The 21,320-nt window shown below is 35.2% G+C and overlaps 1 protein-coding gene across 4 annotated transcripts in view; it reads right to left on the bottom strand.

Annotated features, from left to right (window-relative positions):
- SCAPER (S-phase cyclin A associated protein in the ER) overlaps nucleotides 1–21,320 on the bottom strand; it is a 537,265-nt gene that overhangs the window by 328,888 nt on the left and 187,057 nt on the right. For all 4 annotated transcript variants that reach the window (XM_027570918.1, XM_027570921.1, XM_027570919.1 and 1 more), the window contains exons 18-20: nucleotides 21,117–21,198; nucleotides 19,020–19,172; nucleotides 18,367–18,474 (exon numbers count right to left, since the gene is read on the bottom strand). In XM_027570918.1, the coding sequence (XP_027426719.1) occupies nucleotides 18,367–18,474; nucleotides 19,020–19,172; nucleotides 21,117–21,198 (343 nt within the window). The remainder of the gene's footprint in view (nucleotides 1–18,366; nucleotides 18,475–19,019; nucleotides 19,173–21,116; nucleotides 21,199–21,320) is intronic.

Below are 21,320 nucleotides of genomic sequence, written 5' to 3'. Positions count from 1 at the left end.
ACTTTATATTATTTTATTTCTTTGCATTGAGTGTGAGGAAGATAAAATGGCTTAGTAAAAGTAACAAAATCAGTATAATCACTAACTTTTCTATGTATATATTATTTTGCAATATAAATGAATATTACTAATTGACTTGGTTCTTCTCAGAGGGTGCTGCTCTTTAATGAAAATGAAAATGATAGCTAATGTCTTTTTTCTCTGCTCTGCTTTCTATAACCAATCAGTATTTTAATGTTTGTGTGTTCTTTTTAAAAATGATTCATTATTGAATTCTGTTTCCAATATTGCTATGTCTGTAAACATGGTAGTACCAGCCATTTTTTTTCATACATGAGTACGAATAAAATAGTATTTTTTAAAGTATAGCTTGAGCACTAAAAATAAATAATTAAAATAAAGTATGTACAGATATTACTGAAACACTATTCAAAAAATGAAAGCACCATATAAAGAACTAGCTCACTTTTTAAAATGAGTGTGTTTAGAGATTCATGAAACTCAGAGATAGCATACAATGAAGAGTTAGGCTCTCTTGGTGTTATTTATCTGTGCTTCCCTGGTGCCTGGACGAATGCATAGTGTACAAACAGGTGCTGGAAAAATGCTTTAAAAAGATAAAAAGTTTGAGAATTCCATTATATATATATATACATATATATATATATATAAGATTTTATTTATTTATTTATTTGAGAGAGAGAGAGCAAGCACGAGTGCGGGGTGGGGGAGAGGGGCAGTGGGAGACAGATAAACAGACTCCCCATTGAGCAGGGAGCCCCACATGGGGCTCGATCCCAGGACCCTGGGATCATGACCTTAGCCAAAGGCAGACTCTTAACCGACTGAGCCACCCAGACACCCCTAGAATTCCATTATATTTAAATAAAATTTTGTCAAATGGTAAATTTAAGAAAATCTGAAATGTAATACCTTTTATCAAAATGTCTTTTATGAAAGCATCCATTTTGAAAAATTAAACATAAGACAGTGACAACTTTTAAAACCTGATAGATTATTTTAGTGCATTTTACAAAAGATTCAACTCTGCCAAGGTCCGTTTCTACAGGTGTAGGATACATTCCTATTTCTATCTACTACAGTCTATGTATTACATTGTTTAAAGTGACAGATGAGAAAAATAAAGCTAATGAAATACTGTGAAACAGACACCATGCCAAAGAGAAAAGGCCATCTTCTTGACAGGATGATAGCCGACCATCTGTCCCACTGCCACTCAGTGACAATTACAAATACTCCTTCAGTTTTCGGGTAGGTGGAGAGGATAAATGAGGTAAAGACTTCTTTTGCAGATTCTGATGTTCCTTTCTGATCTGATCTGAGGTTTAACAGATGACTCAAAGAAAAGCACAGAGTTCAACAAGCTTATTAATTTATCATGCTGTGAAGATGGAGAAAGGTCTGAGTTCAATAGTGCAAAAGGGAACGGTTCAGTTATACTGAACCAAGCCTCGTAATGAAATCTATTTTCTGAGAATTCTCAGATTTCAAATACAGCATGTTAGACTGCAATTAGGCTTCATTCATCCTTAGAAATCATTTCAATAATATCCCAGTAATGATATTACACAAATAACATCACCCTTTCAAAATCAAAGTAAAAAGAATGCTCAGAGATGGAGCCGGAACTCCTCAGTTGTGAGTGGCTTTCACAGCCCTAGGTGACAAGAGCTTGAGAGAGACAGCAGCTTCCCATCAAACTCAACAGCACCAGAACAAAGATTCTCCGTAAGTCTACTTCACTTTTAAGTGTTTAAGAAAAGAATATATGCAAAAATACAAATATGTTAAAAGCAAAAGAAAAAGATATACTACTCTAATACTAGACAAAAAAACCTGGCATGGCTATTGAATATTTAGACAAGGTATCAAAAATACTACTAGGAATAAATACTCCTTCAGAATAAAGAAGGTCATTTCATAATAAAGGGATCAATTAATCAAGGGGACATAACAACCATTAGCATTTATGCCCCTAGTAACACAACTTGAAACTACATAAGGCAAAAATTGATTGAACTGCCAAGAAAAACAGAAAAATTCAAATTAAAATAAAAGATTTCAATATCCCTTTCTCAAAAACTGATAAAACAAAAGTAGGCAAAAATCAGCAGGAATCTAGTAGATGAGGAAACTTTCTGAGGTGGGAGATATGTTCATTGTCTTGATCATGGTGATAGTTTCATGGGTATGAATATGCCAAAAGTTATTAAATTGTAAACTTAAAAATAAGTGTAGTTTAATGTACGACAGGCCTCAAAGATGTTTAAAAACAGCAACAAATTTCCAAACCATATGAATCTAGGCACTATAATATTCATTAAAAAAGAGTTAAATCCAAAAGATTACATATAGCAGGGTACTTTTTAACAGAGCAGGAAACAGCTAAAATAAAACTATGCTTTTTAGGACTAGACCTAGGTGCAAAAATAAAACTGATGGGGACAAGAGCAAAAGAGAGAAGAAGGGTGAGGAAGGATAATAAAGGGACACATCAGGCAGCATTATGCAAAACTAGGTTTGCCAAATTAATACCATACAAAAATAATATTCAAGGCAGAGGCATGAAATAGGAAAGAGATGTTTCATATTCTTACAAGGTAAAATTCATTAGATAAAAATTATGTAAATAGTTATAATCGTGTGATATATAAAGATTTCAAAACACAAGGAGACATATATAAATAATAATAGGATATGAACAGTCCTTCCGTTTTTGAGAAAAGGATACTGGTGAGGACAAAAAATAGGTTAAAAAAAGTGAGAATATTTGCATAACAACAAGCAAATCTGATCTAATATATATACCCAGAGAGAAAACATATTTTTTAAATTTTACAATGTATTAAGCTATAAAGAAAATCAATAAACTCCCCAAAGTAGAACCCAGATAAACCATAATTTCTAATCATAATGCAATAAAAGTTGAAACTGAAAACACAGAATACCACTCATTTTAGCATCACATATTTTAAAACTGAAGCAATGCCCAGAAGATTAGCTTGATCCCTACATAAGATAGCAGTCAAATCCATTAATCACTTCACACTTTTAAACACACATATCCACTCATCCTCATAAAACAAAAAGCACTGCCACCCCTCTAATCTATAACCTTGAAAATATCTTTGTTTAAAAGGAAATAAAAACTGAAATTCAAGGGTGCCTGGATGGCTCAGTTGGTTAAGTGTCAACTCTTGTTTCAGCTCAGGTTATGATCTCAGGGTGGTGAGATAGAGCCCCATGTTGGGCTCTGTGCTCAGCCGGGAGTCTGCTTGAGATTCTCTCTCTCCCTCTGCTTGTGCACTCTTTGTCTCTAAAATAAAATTTAAAAAAATATTTTTTTAAAAACCTGAAATTTGAAATACTTTTAAAACCCATTAATTTAGAAACAAAATAAGCCTATTAAAAAATGTTTAAGACTTAAATGAAGAAAATGAACAGTTTACTAAACACATAAATGCAAGACATAAGTAGACAAATGTTGCTGGATGAAAAGAAAAAATATTTAAAAGACGTCTACTCTTGCCAATTTAATCTTGACATAATTCCACTGCAATCTCAAAATCAAAAAAGAATTTTTCTTAGTTTAGCAAGTAAATTGCAAAGGTTATGTACAAAGTGAAAAAGCAGAGGAACAGCCAAGATAATTTTGAAAAATAATAAAGAACACATCTACCCTGTGAGGAATAGAAGCAAGAAGACAGCAAATAATATCTACTCAATATTTAAAGAAAATAATTATTATGCTACAAATCTACACCCAGTGAAAATATCTTTTCCAAAAAAAAATACTACAAACAAACAAAAACATAATTTCCCACCACGAGATTCTCACTAACCTGAGTAGTAGGTACACAGATAGTTGTTTTATTATTATTCTACAGATAACAGCAAAAAAAAAAAAAAAGGGGAAATCCAGTATTTAGGGTTTTCTTTAAATATTTCCTTTAAGATTTTATTTATCTATTTGAGAGAGAGAGCACAAAGGGTGGAGAAGGAGAAGCAGACTGCCCATGGAGTGGGGAGCCTGAGGCGGAGATTGATCCCAGGACCCTGGGATCATGATCTGAGCTGAAGGCAGCTGCTAAACCGACTGAGCCACCCAGTCACCCCAGAAAATCCAGTATTTGGATTAATGGCATCAAAGGATACTGCAATAAATTTAAAAGAATGACGAATTAAGGATGTAACTGGCCAAAATATCCAAGTTCCCTATGATGGCCTTCTATGGTTGCAGATGTGTTATCAAATTAACCATGAACAAAAAACAATGGACAGGACACAGAAGATTTTTTCAACATGGGTGCATACATAATTACCCCTGATGTATTTCTTTTATTTTTTAACAATATTTTTTTAAATTTTTTATTGTTTTGCTAATCACCATACATTACATCATTAGTTTTTTTTTAATTTTTTATTGTTATGTTAATCACCATATATTACATCATTTGTTTTGGTGTAGTGTTCCATGATTCATTGTTTGTGCATAACACCCAGTGCTCCATGCAGAATGTGCCCTCTTTAATACCCATCACCAGGCTAACCTATCCCCCACCCTCCTGCCCTCTAGAACCCTCAGTTTTTTCAGAGTCCATCATCTCTCATGGTTCGTCTCCCCCTCCGACTTACTCCCCTTCATTCTTCCCCTCCTGCTAACTTCTTCTTTTTCTTTTTTCTAAACATATGTTGCATTATTTGTTTCAGAAGTACAGATCTGTGATTCAACAGTCTTGAACAATTCACAGCGCTCACAATAGCACATAACCTACCCACTGTCTATCACCCAGCCACCCCATCCCTCCCACCCCCACCACTCCAGCAACACTCAGTTTGTTTCCTGAGATTAAGAATTCCTCATATCAGTGAGGTCATATGATACACGCCTTTCTCTGATTGACTTATTTCACTCAGCATAACAACCTCCAGTTCCATCCACGTCGTTGCAAATGGCAAGATCTCATTCCTTTTGATGGTTGCATAATATTCCATTGTGTATATATACCACTTCTTTACCCATTCATCTGTCGATGGACATCTTGGCTCTTTCCACAGTTTGGCTATTGTGGACATTGCTGCTATAGACATTGGGGTGCATGTACCCCTTCGGATCCCTACATTTGTATCTTTGGGGTAAATACCCAGTAGTGCAATTGCTGGATCGTATGGTAGCTCTATTTTCAACTGTTTGAGGAACCTCCATACCGTTTTCCAGAGGGGTTGCACCAGCTTGCATTCCCACCAACAGTGTAGCAAGGGTCCCCTTTCTCCACATCCCCGCCAACATCTGTCGTTTCCTGACTTGTTAATTTTAGCCATTCTGACGGGTGTGAGGTGGTATCTCATTGAGGTTTTGATTTGGATTTCCCTCATGCTGAGCGATGTTGAGCACTTTTTCATGTGCCTGTTGGCCATTTGGATGTCTTCTTTGGAAAAATGTCTGTTCATGTCTTCTGCCCATTTCTTGATTGGATTATTTGTTCTTTGGGTGTTGAGTTTGATAAGTTCTTTATAGATTTTGGATACTAGCCCTTTATCTGATATGTCATTTGCAAATATTTTCTCCCATTCTGTCGGTTGTCTTTTGGTTTTGTGGACTGTTTCTTTAGCTGCGCAAAAGCTTTTTATCTTGATGAAATCCCAATAGTTCATTTTTGCCCTTGCTTCCCTTGCCTTTGGCGATGTTTCTAGGAAGAAGTTGCTCTGGCTGAGGTCGAAGAGGTTGCTGCCTGTGTTCTCCTTTAGGATTTTGATGGACTCCTGTCTCATATTTAGGTCTTTCAACCATTTGGAGTCTATTTTTGTGTGTCATGTAAGGAAATGGTCCAGTTTCATTCTTCTGCATGTGGCTGTCCAATTTTCCCAACACCATTTGTTGAAGAGATCTTTTCGCCATTGGACATTCTTTCCTGCTTTGTCAAAGATAAGTTGACCATAGAGTTGAGGGTCCATTTCTGGGCTCTCGATTCTGTTCCATTGATCTATGCGTCTGTTTTTGTGCCAGTACCATACTGTCTTGATGATGACAGCTTTGTAATAGAGCTGGAAGTCCGGAATTGTGATGTCACCAGCTTTGCTTTTCTTTTTCAATATTCCTCTGGCTATTCAGGGTCTCTTCTGGTTCCATACAATTTTAGGATTATTTGTTCTATTTCTTTGAAAAAAGTGGATGGTATTTTGATGGGGATTGCATTGAATGTGTAGATTGCTCTAGGTAGCATTGACATCTTCACAATGTTGGTTCTTCCAATCCATGAGCATGGAACGTTTTTCCATTTCTGTCTTTCTCAATTTCTTACATGAGCATTTTATAGTTATCTGAGTACAGATCCTTTGCCTCTTTGGTTCAATTTATTCCTAGGTATCTTATGGTTTTGGGTGCAATTGTAAATGGGATCGACTCCTTCATTTCTCTCTCTTCTGTCTTGTTGTTGGCGTATAGGAATGCCACTGATTTTTGTGCATTGATTTTATATCCTGCTACTTTACTGAATTCCTGTATGAGTTCTAGCAGTTTCGGGGTGGAGTCTTTTGGGTTTTCCACATACAGTATCATATCATCTGCAAAGAGTGAGAGTTTGACTTCCTCTTTGCCGATTTGGATGCCTTTCATTTCTTTTTGTTGTCTGATTCCTCTGGCTAGGATTTCTAATACTATGTTGAATAGCAGTGGTGAGAGTGGACATCCCTGCCGTGTTCCTGACCGTAGGGGAAAAGCTCTCAGTTTTTCCCCATTGAGAATGATATTCGCTGTAGGTTTTTCATAGATGGCTTTTATGATATTGAGGTATGTATCCTCTATCCCTGTACTCTGAAGAGTTTTGATGAAGAAAGGATGCTATACTTTGTCAAATGCTTTTTCTGCATCTATTGAGAGGATCATATGATTCTTGTTCTTTCTTTGGTTAATGTATTGTATCACGTTTATTGATTTGCGGATTTTGAAGCAACCTTGCAGCCCAGGGATAAATCCCACTTGGTCGCAGTGAAGAATCTTTTTAATGTACTGTTGGATCCTATTGGCTAGTATTTTGGTGAGAATTTTGGCATCCATCTTCATCAAGAATTTTGGAATCCATCTACATTGGTCTGTAATTCTCCTTTTTGACGGGGTCTTTGTCTGGTTTTTGGATCAAGGTAATGGTGGCCTCATAAAATGAGTTTGGAAGTTTTCCTTCCATTTCTATTTTTTGGAACAGGTTCAGAAGAATAGGTATTAATTCTTCTTGAAATGTCTGATAGAATTCCCCTGGGAAGCCATCTGGCCCTGGGCTTTTGTCTGTTGGGAGATTTTTGATGACTGCTTCAATTTCCTTAGGGGTTATAGGTCTGTTCAGGTTTTCTCTTTCTTCCTGGTTCAATTTTGGTAGATACATCTCTAGGAATGCACCAATTTCTTCCAGGTTATCTAGTTTGCTGGCATAGAGTTGCTCATAATATGTTCTTATAATTGTTTGTATGTCTTTGGTGTTGGTTGTGATCTCTCCTCTTTCATTCCTGATTTTGTTGATTTGGGTCATTTCTCTTTTCTTGTTGATAAGTCTGGCCAGGGGTTTATCAATCTTGTTCATTCTTTCAAAGAACCAGCTCCTAGTTTCGTTGATCTGTTCTACTGTTCTTTTGGTTTCTCTTTCATTGATGTCTGCTCTGATCTTTATTATTTCTCTTCTGCTGGGTTTAGGCTTTATTTGCTGTTCTTTCTCCAGCTCCTTTAGGTGTAGGGTTAGGTTGTGTATTTGAGTATTTGAGACCTTTCTTGTTTCTTGAGAAAGGCTTGTATTGCTATATACTTTCCTCTCAGGACTGCCTTTGCTGTATCCCAAAGATTTGGAACAGTTGTGCTTTCATTTTCATTGGTTTCCATGAATTTTTTAAATTCTTCTTTAATTTCCTGTAGCCCATTCATTCTTTAGTAGGATGCTCTTTAGCCTCCATGAATTTGAGTTCTTTCCGACTTTCCTCTTGTGATTGAGTTCTAGTTTCAAAGCACTGTGGTCTGAAAATATGCAGGGAATCATCCCAATCTTTTGGTACCGATTGAGACCCGATTTGTGACTGAGGATGTGATCAATTCTGGAGAATGTTCCATGGACACTAGAGAAGAATGCGTATTCCGTTGCTTTGGGATGGGATGTTCTGAATATGTCTGTGAAGTCCATTTGGTTCAGTGTGTCATTTAAAGTATTTATTTCCTTGTTGATCTTTTGCTTAGATGATCTGTCCATTTCAGTCAGGGGGGTATTAAAGTCCCCCACTATTGTATTGTTGTCAATGTGTTTCTTCGCTTTTGTTATTAATTGCCTTATATAATTGGCTGCTCCCATGTTCGGGGCATAGATATTTACAATTGTTAGCTCTTCTTGTTGGATAGAACCTTTAAGTAGGATAGAGTGTCCTTCCTCATCTCTTATTACAGTCTTTGTTTTAAAATCTAATTTGTCTGATATAAGGATTGCCACCCCAGCTTTCTTTCGGTGTCCATTAGCATGGTAAATGGTTTTCCACCCCCTCACTTTCAATCTGGGGGTGTCTTTGGGTCTAAAATGAGTCTCTGACAGACAGCATATTGATGGGTCTAGTTTTTTAATCCAATCTGATAGCCTGTGTCTTTTGATTGGGGCATTGAGCCCATTTACATTCAGGGTAACTATTGAAAGGTATGAATTTAGTGACATTGTATTGCCTGTACGTGACTGTTACTGTATATTGTCTGTGTTCCTTTCTGATCAATGCTGCTTTTAGGCTCTCTCTTTGCTTAGAGGACCCCTTTCAACATTTCTTGGAGGGCTGGTTTTGTGTTTGCAAATTCCTTTAGTTTTTGTTTGCCCTGGAAGCTTTTTATCTCTCCTTCAATTTTCAATGAGAGCCTAGCTGGATATAGTATTCCTGGCTGCATATTTTTCTCGTTTAGTGCTCTGAAGATCTCATGCCAGTCCTTTCTGGCCTGCCAGGTCTCTGTGGATAGGTCTGTTGCCAATCTAATATTTCTATCATTGTAGGTTATATATCTCTTCTCCCGAGCTGCTTTCAGAATTTTCTCTTTGTCTCTGAGACTCGTAAGTTTTACTATTAGATGTCAGGGTGTTGACCTATTTTTATTGATTTTGAGAGGGGTTCTCTGTGCCTCCCGGCTTTGATGCCTGTTTCCTTCCTCACATTAGGGCAGTTCTCTGCTATTATTTGCTCCAATATACCTTCTGCCCCTCTCTCTCTTTCTTCTTCTTCTGGGATCCCAATTATTCTAATGTTGTTTTGTCTTATCGTATCACTTATCTCTCGAATTCTGCCCTCGTGATCCTGTAGTTGTTTATCTCTCTTTTTCTCAGCCTCTTTATTTTCCATCATTTGGTCTTCTATATCGCTGATTCTCTCTTCTGCCTCATTTATCCTAGCAGTTAGTGCCATTTTTGATTGCACCTCATTAATAGCCTTTTTTGATTTCAACTTGGTTAGATTTTAGTTCTTTTACTTCTCCAGAAAGGGTTTCTCTAATAACTTCCACGCTTTTTTCAAGCCCAGCTAGTATCTTTAAAGTTATGATTCTGAACTCTAGGTCCGACATCGTACTAATGTCCGTATTGGGTAGGTCCCTGGCTGACGGTACTACCTCTTGTTCTTTTTGCTGAGGTGATTTTTTTCGTCTTGTCATTTTGTCTAGAGGAGAATAGATGAATGAGAGAACAAAATGCTAACAGGTTAACAACGTCCCCAGCAAATATACTGTATCCAAATCAGAAAAGACCTGAAACCAGGGGAAAAGAAAGGGAAAGAAAGAAAAAAGAAGAGGAAAAAAAGAAAAAAAACACAAAAAGAGAAAGATAAAAACAAAAACAGAAAAATACAAAAAAAAAACAGAATATGATCAAATGTGATCAGGCTAGTGCATAGATCAGTGCCACACACTAGATTTTGGGCGTATTTTGGTCTGTTAGAAAAAAGTGCCTCCTAAAATTTTAAAGGAAGAAAGACTTATATATGTACAAAATAAGGGTTGATACAATGAAGGGATGGAAGATGACTGTAGAGATAAAAATTATAAACGATTTTATAAAAGGAATTGATAAGAAGTTGTTTGAAAAAAGCAAGAAGAAGATTTAAAAAAAAAAAGAAAAAAATAAAGGGAGAGAATGTGATCAGGCAGGAGACTAGAACAAAGCCATACACTAGTGATTTAGGGTATATTTTGATCTGTTAGAAGAAACTGTATCTTAAAATTTTAAAGAGAGAACAACATATATATATATATATATATGTATATATATATATTTATATATATATATGCCAAAAATAAGGGTAACTACTAAGAAGGGATAAAATATGACTCTAAAAATGAAAAATAAAAAATGTTTTTTTCAAAAAGGGATTGATAAGATGTTGGTTGAAAAAGGTAAAAAGAGAAATTAAAAAAATAAACAGTTAAAAAAATTAACTTTGAAAAACTAATGAATCATAGTAAAAAAAGCCATGAATTCTATGTGCAGTATTCCCCTAGCGCTGGAGTTCTCCTGTTCTCCTTTATCAGTAAACTTGGTCTTGGCTTGCTGGCTGTTCCTGTTGATCTTCTGGGGGAGGGGCCTGTTGCCGTGGTTCCCAAATATCTTTGCTGGAGGCGGAATTCTCCCACCCTTGTCAACAATATTTTTGTTTCTGTCAAAGTTACCAGCAAACATATTTTACATAGTCAATGGTTCAGAGAAAGAAGTTCCCCACTGCTCTCCCCCATTCCTTTCCCAAATCCAGGTGCAATGGTTTTAGGGGATTTTTTTTATCTTTCTTCTCTATATTCCTGAATATATATTGCATTGCTACTTCTTCATTTTTCAGTTTTAAGATCATCTATTGACTTCTCACCACAGAACATACAGATTTAGCTCTATTCCCTGAAACTGGCCCCACAACTCACACTTTATATACTTTGTATCCCTTCCATCTTTCCAAGTATGGAGGGACCAGAAAAGAAGTATTATCATGTAACTACTAGGTGGCAGGAATGTGGGGTTTACTACACTCCTTTCTGATGCTGAAATACTTTGTAAGCTAAAAAAAAATAATTTTTTTTGAAAGAGAGGACCAAATTTTGGGATTGTGAAAATCACAACTTTGTGATTTTCCTGATACAACAGATGTGCCCACTCTAACAATTACAAGAGAAGTCAAATTGACAAAATAATTATTACTAAAACTCAATTAACTCTCATCAAAGATCTGATCTTCTATAAATATTTACTTTGGAACTAATATACTGGCCACTGAATTTCAAATAAAGAACCTAATAAGGTGTGAATTAAAATAAAAGTTTTTTTTTTTTTTAAGATTTATTTACTTATTTGACAGGGAGAGAGAGAACAAGTAGAGGAAATGGCAGGCAGAGGGAGAGGGAGAAGCAGGCTCCCCGACGAACAGGGAGCCCGATGCAGGGCTTGATTCCAGGACTCTGGGATCATGACCTGAGCCGAAGGCAGATGCTTAACCGACTGAGCCACCCATGTGCCCCAAAATTTAGTAAGGAAAATAAGAGTTATATAAATTAGGTAGGTAATGCTGAATTTGTCAACTATACTTGTCAGAGCAAGAGTATTCTTGCTTATAAACTCCTATTGTTTTAAAAGATTATTTATTTACTTATTTGAGAGAGAGAGAGAACATGAGTGAGCGAGTGGGAGGAGGGCAGAAGGGGAGGGAGAGGGACAAGCTGACTCCACGCTGAGCACAGAGCCCTACATGAGGCTCGATTTCACGACTCTGAGATCACAGTCTGAGCCAAAATGAAGAGTCAGACGCTCAAACAACTGAGCCACCCAGGTACCCTTGTTCTTGCTTATAAGCTCCTATTAATAAATTCTTCATTCCCTTTATTCTTCCAACATGAAATTGTCATATTATGGATTTCAAGATTAGGTATGCATAAAATTTCCATATAAAGAAGTACATATCACAAAACTTTAAGAGAATATTCAAGTAGAAGCAGTTTTAGTTATATAAATTTACCTCATTGCAACCCTTTCTGATCCTCTATCAACCAAATGAAAGAGAGCAGATGCAAAAGTCATCACAACTGCTTTGGTCTTTTAATGTTGCCCATGGCCACAATTCTGCAACTCCTCACAAATGACACACAAGAGCCAGATGAGAATGCATTGGTCTGTAATCTGTAGATGTATACAAGTAGTCACTGTTGTAGTCATTCCCAGCTACCATGATCTTGAATAAGAGTTTAAGGAGTTTAAGGTTTTATGTCTTTTAAAAAGCAATAGTGTTTAGGTATTTAATTAACTGTGTAAAGGTAATGGGTATCAGCTACAAAAAACAGCCAAAACATATTAACTTTAACACTTAAATTATCAGCTTGGGATACTCCATTCTAATTCCCAAACAGATGCAAAGAGGAAAAAATAGTCTTAATTATATCGTAAGCAAACTGTAAAATTTGAAAACCACAATAATGCAAACAAAAAACCAGCATGTATTACAGTAATAGTCCAAGGACTCATGCAGAGAAATAGGGTTGAAATGGCTTTTCATATCTATATAGTTTAATTGTATTATGAGAGCTGTTAGGAGTCACAAAATAGTTTTATCAAACACTAAAGAGCTTAAGTTTCTAAACTGCAGACATTTGTTACCTATTTGAAATTTCACTTTAAAATAAAGCAACTGTTTGAAAGAAAAGATTCATGGAGGAGAACATTATATAGTTGTAATTTACCAAACCAATGACACAGAATCTGAAAAAACTTTAAGAAAACTACAGTTCTTTAGGCTTCTTGTTCTAAATCACTGATTGATGATCAGTATCTCCCAAACTGAATGTTTACTAAAAGAAAACCAATACAGAAAAGAGACTGTGATTATTAGCAGTAAAAGTGCAATGGTCATATTACATCAGAAAAAGTATGAAAAACAGGTATTAATGGAGTAATATTTCAAAATTATGAGTGTAATTATCTACTTTACCTTTCTTAGCATATGGCATTTGTCCAATACAGGTACAGAGGTGGTTAGAATTTATTCTAAATAAATACAAGAAAAATACACTCTATAATAATCAATTTTAGATATGTAAAACAGATAATAGTAGCAAGACAATAGGTTTATAAACCAAGCTAAGAGCCTGAGACTTAATAAGTTTATCTATCTTGTCCTTTTGCATGTCAATAATGAAGCCTGGAGAATTCAAACTGTAGTATTTACTCCAGAGTATGTAGAATTCTTTTTTCCAACCTTAAGGCTTAGTTGCCTGGTTGGAATTAGGAGGAGTGGTTAAAGTAAATTTTCTTTCTTGCCAGCCAAAAAAATTTGGAGATAAGAGAAGAAATAAATTTTTTAAATGTGTATCCTAAGGGGGACAGTGTGTTAGCTAAGTGAGAGTAATGCCAAAAGTGTAATTTTGATTCTCAAAAGAAATGATCTCTCCACCTGTCCCTGACACCAAATAGGTCCATTAATATGGCCATGCTATGCAATCAGGAAGAGACCTTGTGTTTTAGCTCTCCCAAAATGTTCTTAATTCTTATGTGGGGTGAACCCTGTGGTAGAAACCAGTAGACCTGCCAGGGCCAGAATGAAGCTTATGGCAAAGACTCAGAGATGTAGGCAGAGAAGACTGAGGGGTGACGTGGTCAGGAAGAGGTAAATAAATGTCTGATGCTCCACTGGAACACTAAGTGGAAAGAACAGATCAAGAGTTCACCAGCCACTTTTCAGGATTGGTGGCCCAGAGAAGACTAAGTGAACAGGTAGAAAAGGGCCTCAAACTGAAAATCGGAAAAGACAGAAGACATTATGCAGAGAGACCTCAAGTTCTCGTAATATGGGGTCCTGTAAGCCATACTCCTCCTTTAATCCACACAGGTATAAGCAAGTGGATGGGGACCGAGGATTGTTATTCAAAAGAGGCTAGGTACAAACCAGAGAAACTGTTTAAATTACTGTGTCAAACTAAAGTTTAAAACAAATTGGTTACCTAGTTAAAAATCTTTCTTTAAATCAATGAAGAGGACTAACTCAGCTATGGATAAATAGCCAAATATTCTCTGCATGTCCCTAGTTATAATGTGAGTGAATTTACCATAAGAATTCCAAAAGTTAGAAGAAATATGTAAGTTAACAATCAGCTATATATGTGTGTGTTATACACTGAATATATACACATGTTCTCTCTCACACAATTCTCTCTCGCACATTCTCTCTCTCTCTCACACACACACACACACACCATAAAATTTTCCCCATCCTATTAAAGAGAAAATTTAGGCAATGGAAGCTATATCCTATAAGAAAGGGTAAGACATTTTTAGATAATTTCCCAATCTAACTTAAAGTGTACCCAACTGAGATACTGGGGAGAAAAAAAAAGATTTATTCTAAATGAGTCCTAGTTTGTTCATCTGACTTGATTTTCTGTTAAAAAGTAGACAAAACGCTTTCCTAACATGATTATAAAAAGAGAACAAATACTTTTGCTTCTACAAACAAAGGTAAGCAAGGTAAGGAAATGAATCAATTAGGAATTATCTCTTGTTTCCTGGACTGCCCTCAATTCTGGGAGACATCTAGATTTCTTTAACCTCAACACCAGCACCCTCTGGCGAAAGAAATCAGCTTACATTTCACTGGAATACAGTAATGTCTTTACAGTTTTGCTAATTTAAAATATCATTTTTTCTTTCAGTCACCTAATGTGCATAATTTTTCCACACTGAAATACTAATTTGGGATTTATAAAATCACATTTGGTTGTAAACATCCAATAAATTATAGTTAACATCCTTCATGAAAGTCCTTTTTATACATCTATGCAGCGAATGAAAATAAACTTTATGTAAGTACACAGGTTAACAAACAGAGTTCGTATACTTTATATGCTTTTAAAGCCAAGGAATCCTACAAAGAGAAATATATGGATTAAAAAAAAAAACCTATTTAACTTCATTCTCTATATATAATTGTACTTCATTCAATGTCCACAAACATCACTATTAGCTCCTTTATATATTAGTGTGAAAATAGGATGACACAGAAATCAGAGTTTTAGTTAAAACTTGTATTTTATTATTTCTTTAGCAATGTATAAAAAATTAAATTTTGGAATGTATTAAACTAGCACCCATTTGTTGTGACCTTCAAAAATTAGCTACTTTTATCATGTGGATTCTAAGATGAAGCGAAAAAAAAATAAAACACAGAACAGCTCTTTTTGTAAAGTCTCAAAAAACAAGAAAAATTCCCTTGTAAAATTACAATAAAAACACAAAACAATATACCTTTCTTGTTGGGCAGCTACCTATTATGTTTAACAGGCTTAAAACAAAATGTGTCAAAGATCAAGAGTAAGTTATCTGATATGTCAAGTGCATAAGGTCAAAGGTACAATTTTATTAGGTCAGAGGTGATATAAATAAAATCTTACATGTCAAAGAAGAAGGGTCACAGACAAGGTGTATATAACATAAAAACATCACAGATGACAAGTAATAACTTTAAGTAGAACAAGTATGTTTACTATATAGATACCTCCACTGATTAAAAATGAAACTTCCATATGAGTAAATATAAAATTGCTTTACTATATCACATAACTCATGCTATATTGCATGCTTGTTTTCAGGAAGAAAGGGCTATAACCAAGAATAACTACATGAATTAAGTGAGAACCTTAAAAAAATTTAATCTCTTTGAGCTGAAATAGTACACAAAATGAACACATCAACCAAATCTCAAATCACAACAGCTAAACATCAGGCTATGCTATAGTAGCTACAAAAGCTGGATAATACTGCATATTTTTCTTTCAAATTGCATGAACTAAATATTCTTTCATTCTCAACTCCTCTCACTGAAGTAAAACACATAAAATTTAGATTTCAATTTACATAATAGCAATACTCCAGAAAATGTTTAAACAATTTGTTATAAATAATGTAGTTTTTTAATTAAGAGAATTTAATTACAAATAATTTTTATAAATGGAATAATTAAATTCTAACTAATGAAAGCAATTTAAGATTTTTTTCGAGGCGGCATACACATACACATGACTCTAGTTCTAAACAGCAAACTTAAATAGTGAATGGGGATAATTATATGAATGATTCAAGAAAAAAAAATCCTTACTCTTCACTCTTAAAATACCAATACAATTTGAGTAAAGGACAAAAATTTATTTGAGGTAAACTAAATAGATGATTAATTACATGTTTTATTAGTGATACCTAAAGCCATTCTTACAACCTTTCAGTTCAACTCAGCTCAATAAGCTTTTATTAAATACCTTACTATGTGTCAAGCATGTCAAACAATGGATATACAGGAATTAAACATTAGGAGACTTCCAATTCCAGCCACAGTGAACTGGCTTATACTGGACTATCTTCCAACTCAAAACGTTGCACAAAATATATAAAACATCAATTTGAAGGCAATTAAAGAACAGCCAACAGAGCCAGGACTTGAGAGACCATGATCCCTAGAAGAAAGGAAGCACATGAGATGAGCTCCACATTCACTCTGGATTTTTCCTCAAGGTATGCCTGTTTTTGGCATTGGAGAACAGTGCAAGCTGAAAGTAGCAGCCTTACTGAGCTGAAGAGACAGAACTTGGTTTCGAGCTGCCAAATTGATTGGAACTTGAGGGGGAAAATCCTCAAGATGAGAAAATCACAGAGAATAACTATGTGCAATTTCCATTCAAGCACTGGTCATGTCCAGAAACTCAGGAGAAAACAGTGGTTTTGGTGCTCCTACTTCACTAAGATTTATTGATTTATTAAGAAGCAACCACAAAATTACCTGTGCTTCCTGACAGCATTCAATCCAGACCAAAGCCCAAGTCCTTGAACTCTCCCCTCCCCAACCAAATCACCTAGCACAAGCCCAAATCCTGTAAGTCCATTCTAACACCTTATTGAGAAACTCCATAACTCCCCCACAGTATGTATTTTCCATTCTTTTAATAAATTAATAAAACCCAATTTCATTCAACTACAGGTGTGTTCCTGATGGTCTTTGCCTAGAAAGCACTGACAAAAAGCTACGAAAAAGAATGAACTATAGCTTCATATAAACATTAAACATCAATCTCACAGAGTTAGGGATGGGTGAAAGAAACCAGACACAAAAAGTTCATACTGACTGATAACATTTAAGTAAATTTCCAGAACAGACAAAACTAACTGATGGTGCTAGAGTCAGAGACCAGTTACCTTTTGGGGACATGTCTGGGACAGAACATGAGAGAGCCTTCTGGGGTACAAGAAATAATCTATATATTCATGTGAGTGAAACATATGTAAAAATTAATCAAACTATATACTTGAGATTTGTGTACTCTTAATATATGTTACACTGGGAAAAAAAGGAGTTAAACACACACATGCATGTACACACAGGTACTACCCTCATAGAACCACAATAACCTTTCCTGGTTATCTTAAGAGATGCTTGACAAACATGAATGTCTCATCTTTGGGTAGCTTTAGAAATTTGCTAGTACAAATAGAACCAACAAATTCATAGATTAGCAATGTCATCCATGTCTAAATAACAGCTATATGTAAAATATTTATAAAAATATTCATACAAATCTAAATTCCATTATAAACAATTATAAGTAAATAATGCATTTCTGAAAATTTCTAAATACTGTATTCATACAAAAGTGTCAATTTATATGACATTTATATTGTTAACTATTTTATAAGAAATGAGGAGCATCACTAAACAAATCTTTCCTTTACTATTTTTTTATTTAAATTTAATTAGCCAAAACATAGTATATCATTAATTTCAGATGTAGTGTTCAACAATTCATCAGTTGCGTGTAACACCCAGTGTTCACCACATAACGTGCCCTCCTTAATGCCCCTCACCCAAGGTACCCCATCCCCCCACCCACCTCCTAAGCAACCCTCAGTTTGTTTCCCATAGCTAAGAGTCTCACATGCTTTGTTTCCCTCTCTGACTGCTTTCCATCCAGTTTTCTCTCCCCTCCCTTAAGATCCCCTGCACTGTTTCTTATATTCCACATTTGAATGAAACCAGATGATAATTGTCTTTCTCTGATTGGTTTATTTCACTTAGCATAATACACTCCAGTTCCTTTGATATTAAAATATCAAAATATGATAGTATTTTTTTGCACTAAAATTATATAACAGTATTACATTTTTATTCCTATGTTTGTTAAAATGTACACTAAAGTGACACATTTTTATACAATATTTTAGTAGTTATTAAATGTTATAGTTTTAAATAATCACATATGAACATGTAATTCTTTATAATAAAAGAGAGCATACTAGATTATTCAATAAATATGTGTAAATGAATGAAAGTAAAGCTTACCACTTCTTCATCTGAAAGTTCACGCCCTTGGATGCTGCTGTTCTCTCTCACAGCTTGCTGGTGTTTTCTTCCTTTAATGTGGCTAAAAAGATACACCTCTGAAGAGATCTAAAAGCATAAAATCAAAGCAACTGTAATCAACATATAATTATATCTAATTATAAATATTACATATTCAAGCCAGTATACTATATGGAAGTTGAGATCACTCTAGCCTTTACATACTAATTAAAACACAACTAAATTAAAACACAATTCTGATAATCCTCTAGAAGATACACGGTCAAAAAAACCATGCCTTTGTGGCCAACCTTAACAGGATACCATTTCTTCTGAGTATCAAAGTTCAAGTTTCAGCACTAAAAATGCTCTTTTCTTTTTTGGTCCAAGTACCCAAAAATATTGCTTGGGCTAACAATTAAGCGGGTATAGCCATTTCAGCAGCAACTGCTTGCATCGGCACTTTGCATGCTACTCCTAAATGCCAATACTATTTTTCTGGTACTTACTTTGCATAAAAATCATGACAGAAATCTGTGGTACTCATCACATGCCTTAGTATGAATCTTAAAAGACTGGGAGAATATATTTCCATAGTTTAATAAACTTTAGTAATAAATTATATAATCACAATATTAATAATGACAACCTACCAGGACATTGCAAAGGGAACATTGCTTCTTTCTTTCATAAGGGGTCAGTTTAGGGGCATAATCTGTATTTGCATGCCTCCCACTGCTTAACTCAGCAGCTTTTTCTTTTCTTTGTTCAATCTGTTCCATGTGCCTTCGAATGCTTTCATCATGCTGTGAATGAAGTCGAAGTGTGAGAATATAAAATATTATTCAAAGTATACTGAGAACTTGAAAAAATAGTATTTCCATTAAATTTTCTAAAATAAGAATGTCTTAATTCACTGTTAACTTGAACACTAAGAACAAGAATTTACATAAAGCCCAGTAACATCTCCTAAAGTGTGCTTCATAGAACTATACCTATGGGGGATTGTTAAGTGTTTTGTGGAAAAGGTTCTATCATCAAATAAATTTGAAGAACAGTAAATTAAAGCTAAACAGGTTTTTAACAGAACTATTCTGAGCCTCTGGCATGTTTCTGTGCTCTAAGACTCAATTAAACCTAGCTATACTAAGCAACATATTACACACTTATTTGACTACAACATACTTTGGAGAAACACTTTGGGGAATACACAATGGGAAATGTTGACCCATATGTGAAGACCAAGCATATCCTGATAGTAGACAAACCTCATCATGATACAGACCTCTACCACACTAACTCCACACCACACCATTTCTGGTTATTCTACACTTCCAGTGACTTCCCCCAAAAACAAACAAAAGAAAAACCACCAAGCTGAAAAAAACACAATGCCAGACTTCTGACTTCATGCTCATACTTTTTCATATGACTGGAAATATCATCCCACCAACCTACCTATTCTATCCATTAAACTCATCTCTCTTTCAAATCAGGAGTTATTCTCTAAAATGTTTCCTCTGACTTCTGAAACCCTTCATGTTAGACCAAGTGTCCTCACCTGTACTTCCATAGTGTGCCAAGTATACCTCTATCCATATGGAAATTATCAGCATCTGAATCTCACACTAGTTTAAGAGTTTCTTGAAACTTAGGATCATGCCTTACTCATCTCTGTAACCCATAACTACCACAAAGCTCAATAAATTTTTGCTGCACTAAATTTAAATGAATGATAAAAGTTCTAGGACTACACAAATAATAAAATATTGTCCTCTACCTTACAAAATTTACTATCTCCGTGAGGAGCCAATCTGTAAATAACTGTTACACAGTGTGAAATATACTGCTAGAAACTGTATTACTAATGCTAAAGACTTTCCAGAAAATAGCAGTTAATCATAATTTCCCAAGTTACAACTGCACAACTCACAAGCACTGAAAAGCAAGTGAAACTAATTACACTAATCATCTTCTAGTTTATTTGTAAATAATTAAAAGTATGAATATCAGAAGCCAAATAGTAATGCCTTCAAGTCACTAACAAATTGGTAAGTACAAAAACAAGAAATGTTAAAATTACTTTAATTATTCTCCACATTATCTTATTAAATTTTTTATTTTTTAAAAAAGATTTATTTATTTATTTATTTGAGAGAGAGAGAGAGAGAGAGAGAGAGAGAGAGAAAGAGAGAGACAGCGAGAAAGGGAACACAAGCAGAGGGAGTGGGAGAGGGAGAAGCAGGCCTCCTGCTGAGCAGGGAGCCCAATGCACGGCTCTATCCCAGGACCCTGGGATCATAACCTGAGCCGAAGGCAGATGCTTAACGACTGAGCCATCAAGAGCCCCTCTTTATATATTTTAGATACATATGGGGCACCTGTGTGGCTCAATCATTAAATGTCTGCCTTCGGCTCAGGTCATGAACCCAGGGTCCTGGGATCGAGCCCTGCGTAGGGCTTCCTGCTCTATGGGAAGCCTGCTTCTTCCTCTCCCACTCCCCCTGCTTGTGTTCCCTCTCTCGCTGTCTCTCTCTGCCAAATAAATAAATAAAATCTTAAAAAAAAAAAATTTAGTTTTTTGATAGCTGAGTTAGAAGTGATCATAACCAAATCATATAAGTCTCATTATCCAAACACTAAGAATTCAAATTAATTAAAATTTTTACACAATTCCATAAATAAAAAATTTAACCTCATGCTCCATTGAAAGCTCTAGAATTCCAAATTAAAATATATAATATCCTTACCTTGAGCTGAATTTTTTTCTGCAGCTCTTCCATTGCTTCTTGTTGAGCAGCTGTGAGTGCAGCCAATCGTTCCTCCCTATCTCTGTAAGAAAGATATTAAAAATTATAAACTCAACTGCTTGGAGTAACAAATCTCATGAGGTTAAAAAATACAATTGGGATACATAGGATTACATATTCTAAAGGGATATTATTTTTTAAATT

The sequence above is a fragment of the Zalophus californianus genome, chromosome 6 (genome assembly GCF_009762305.2).
Source record: "Zalophus californianus isolate mZalCal1 chromosome 6, mZalCal1.pri.v2, whole genome shotgun sequence".
NCBI classification, from domain to species: Eukaryota; Metazoa; Chordata; class Mammalia; order Carnivora; family Otariidae; genus Zalophus; species Zalophus californianus.
This window is presented reverse-complemented; position numbering and strand designations above follow the sequence as displayed.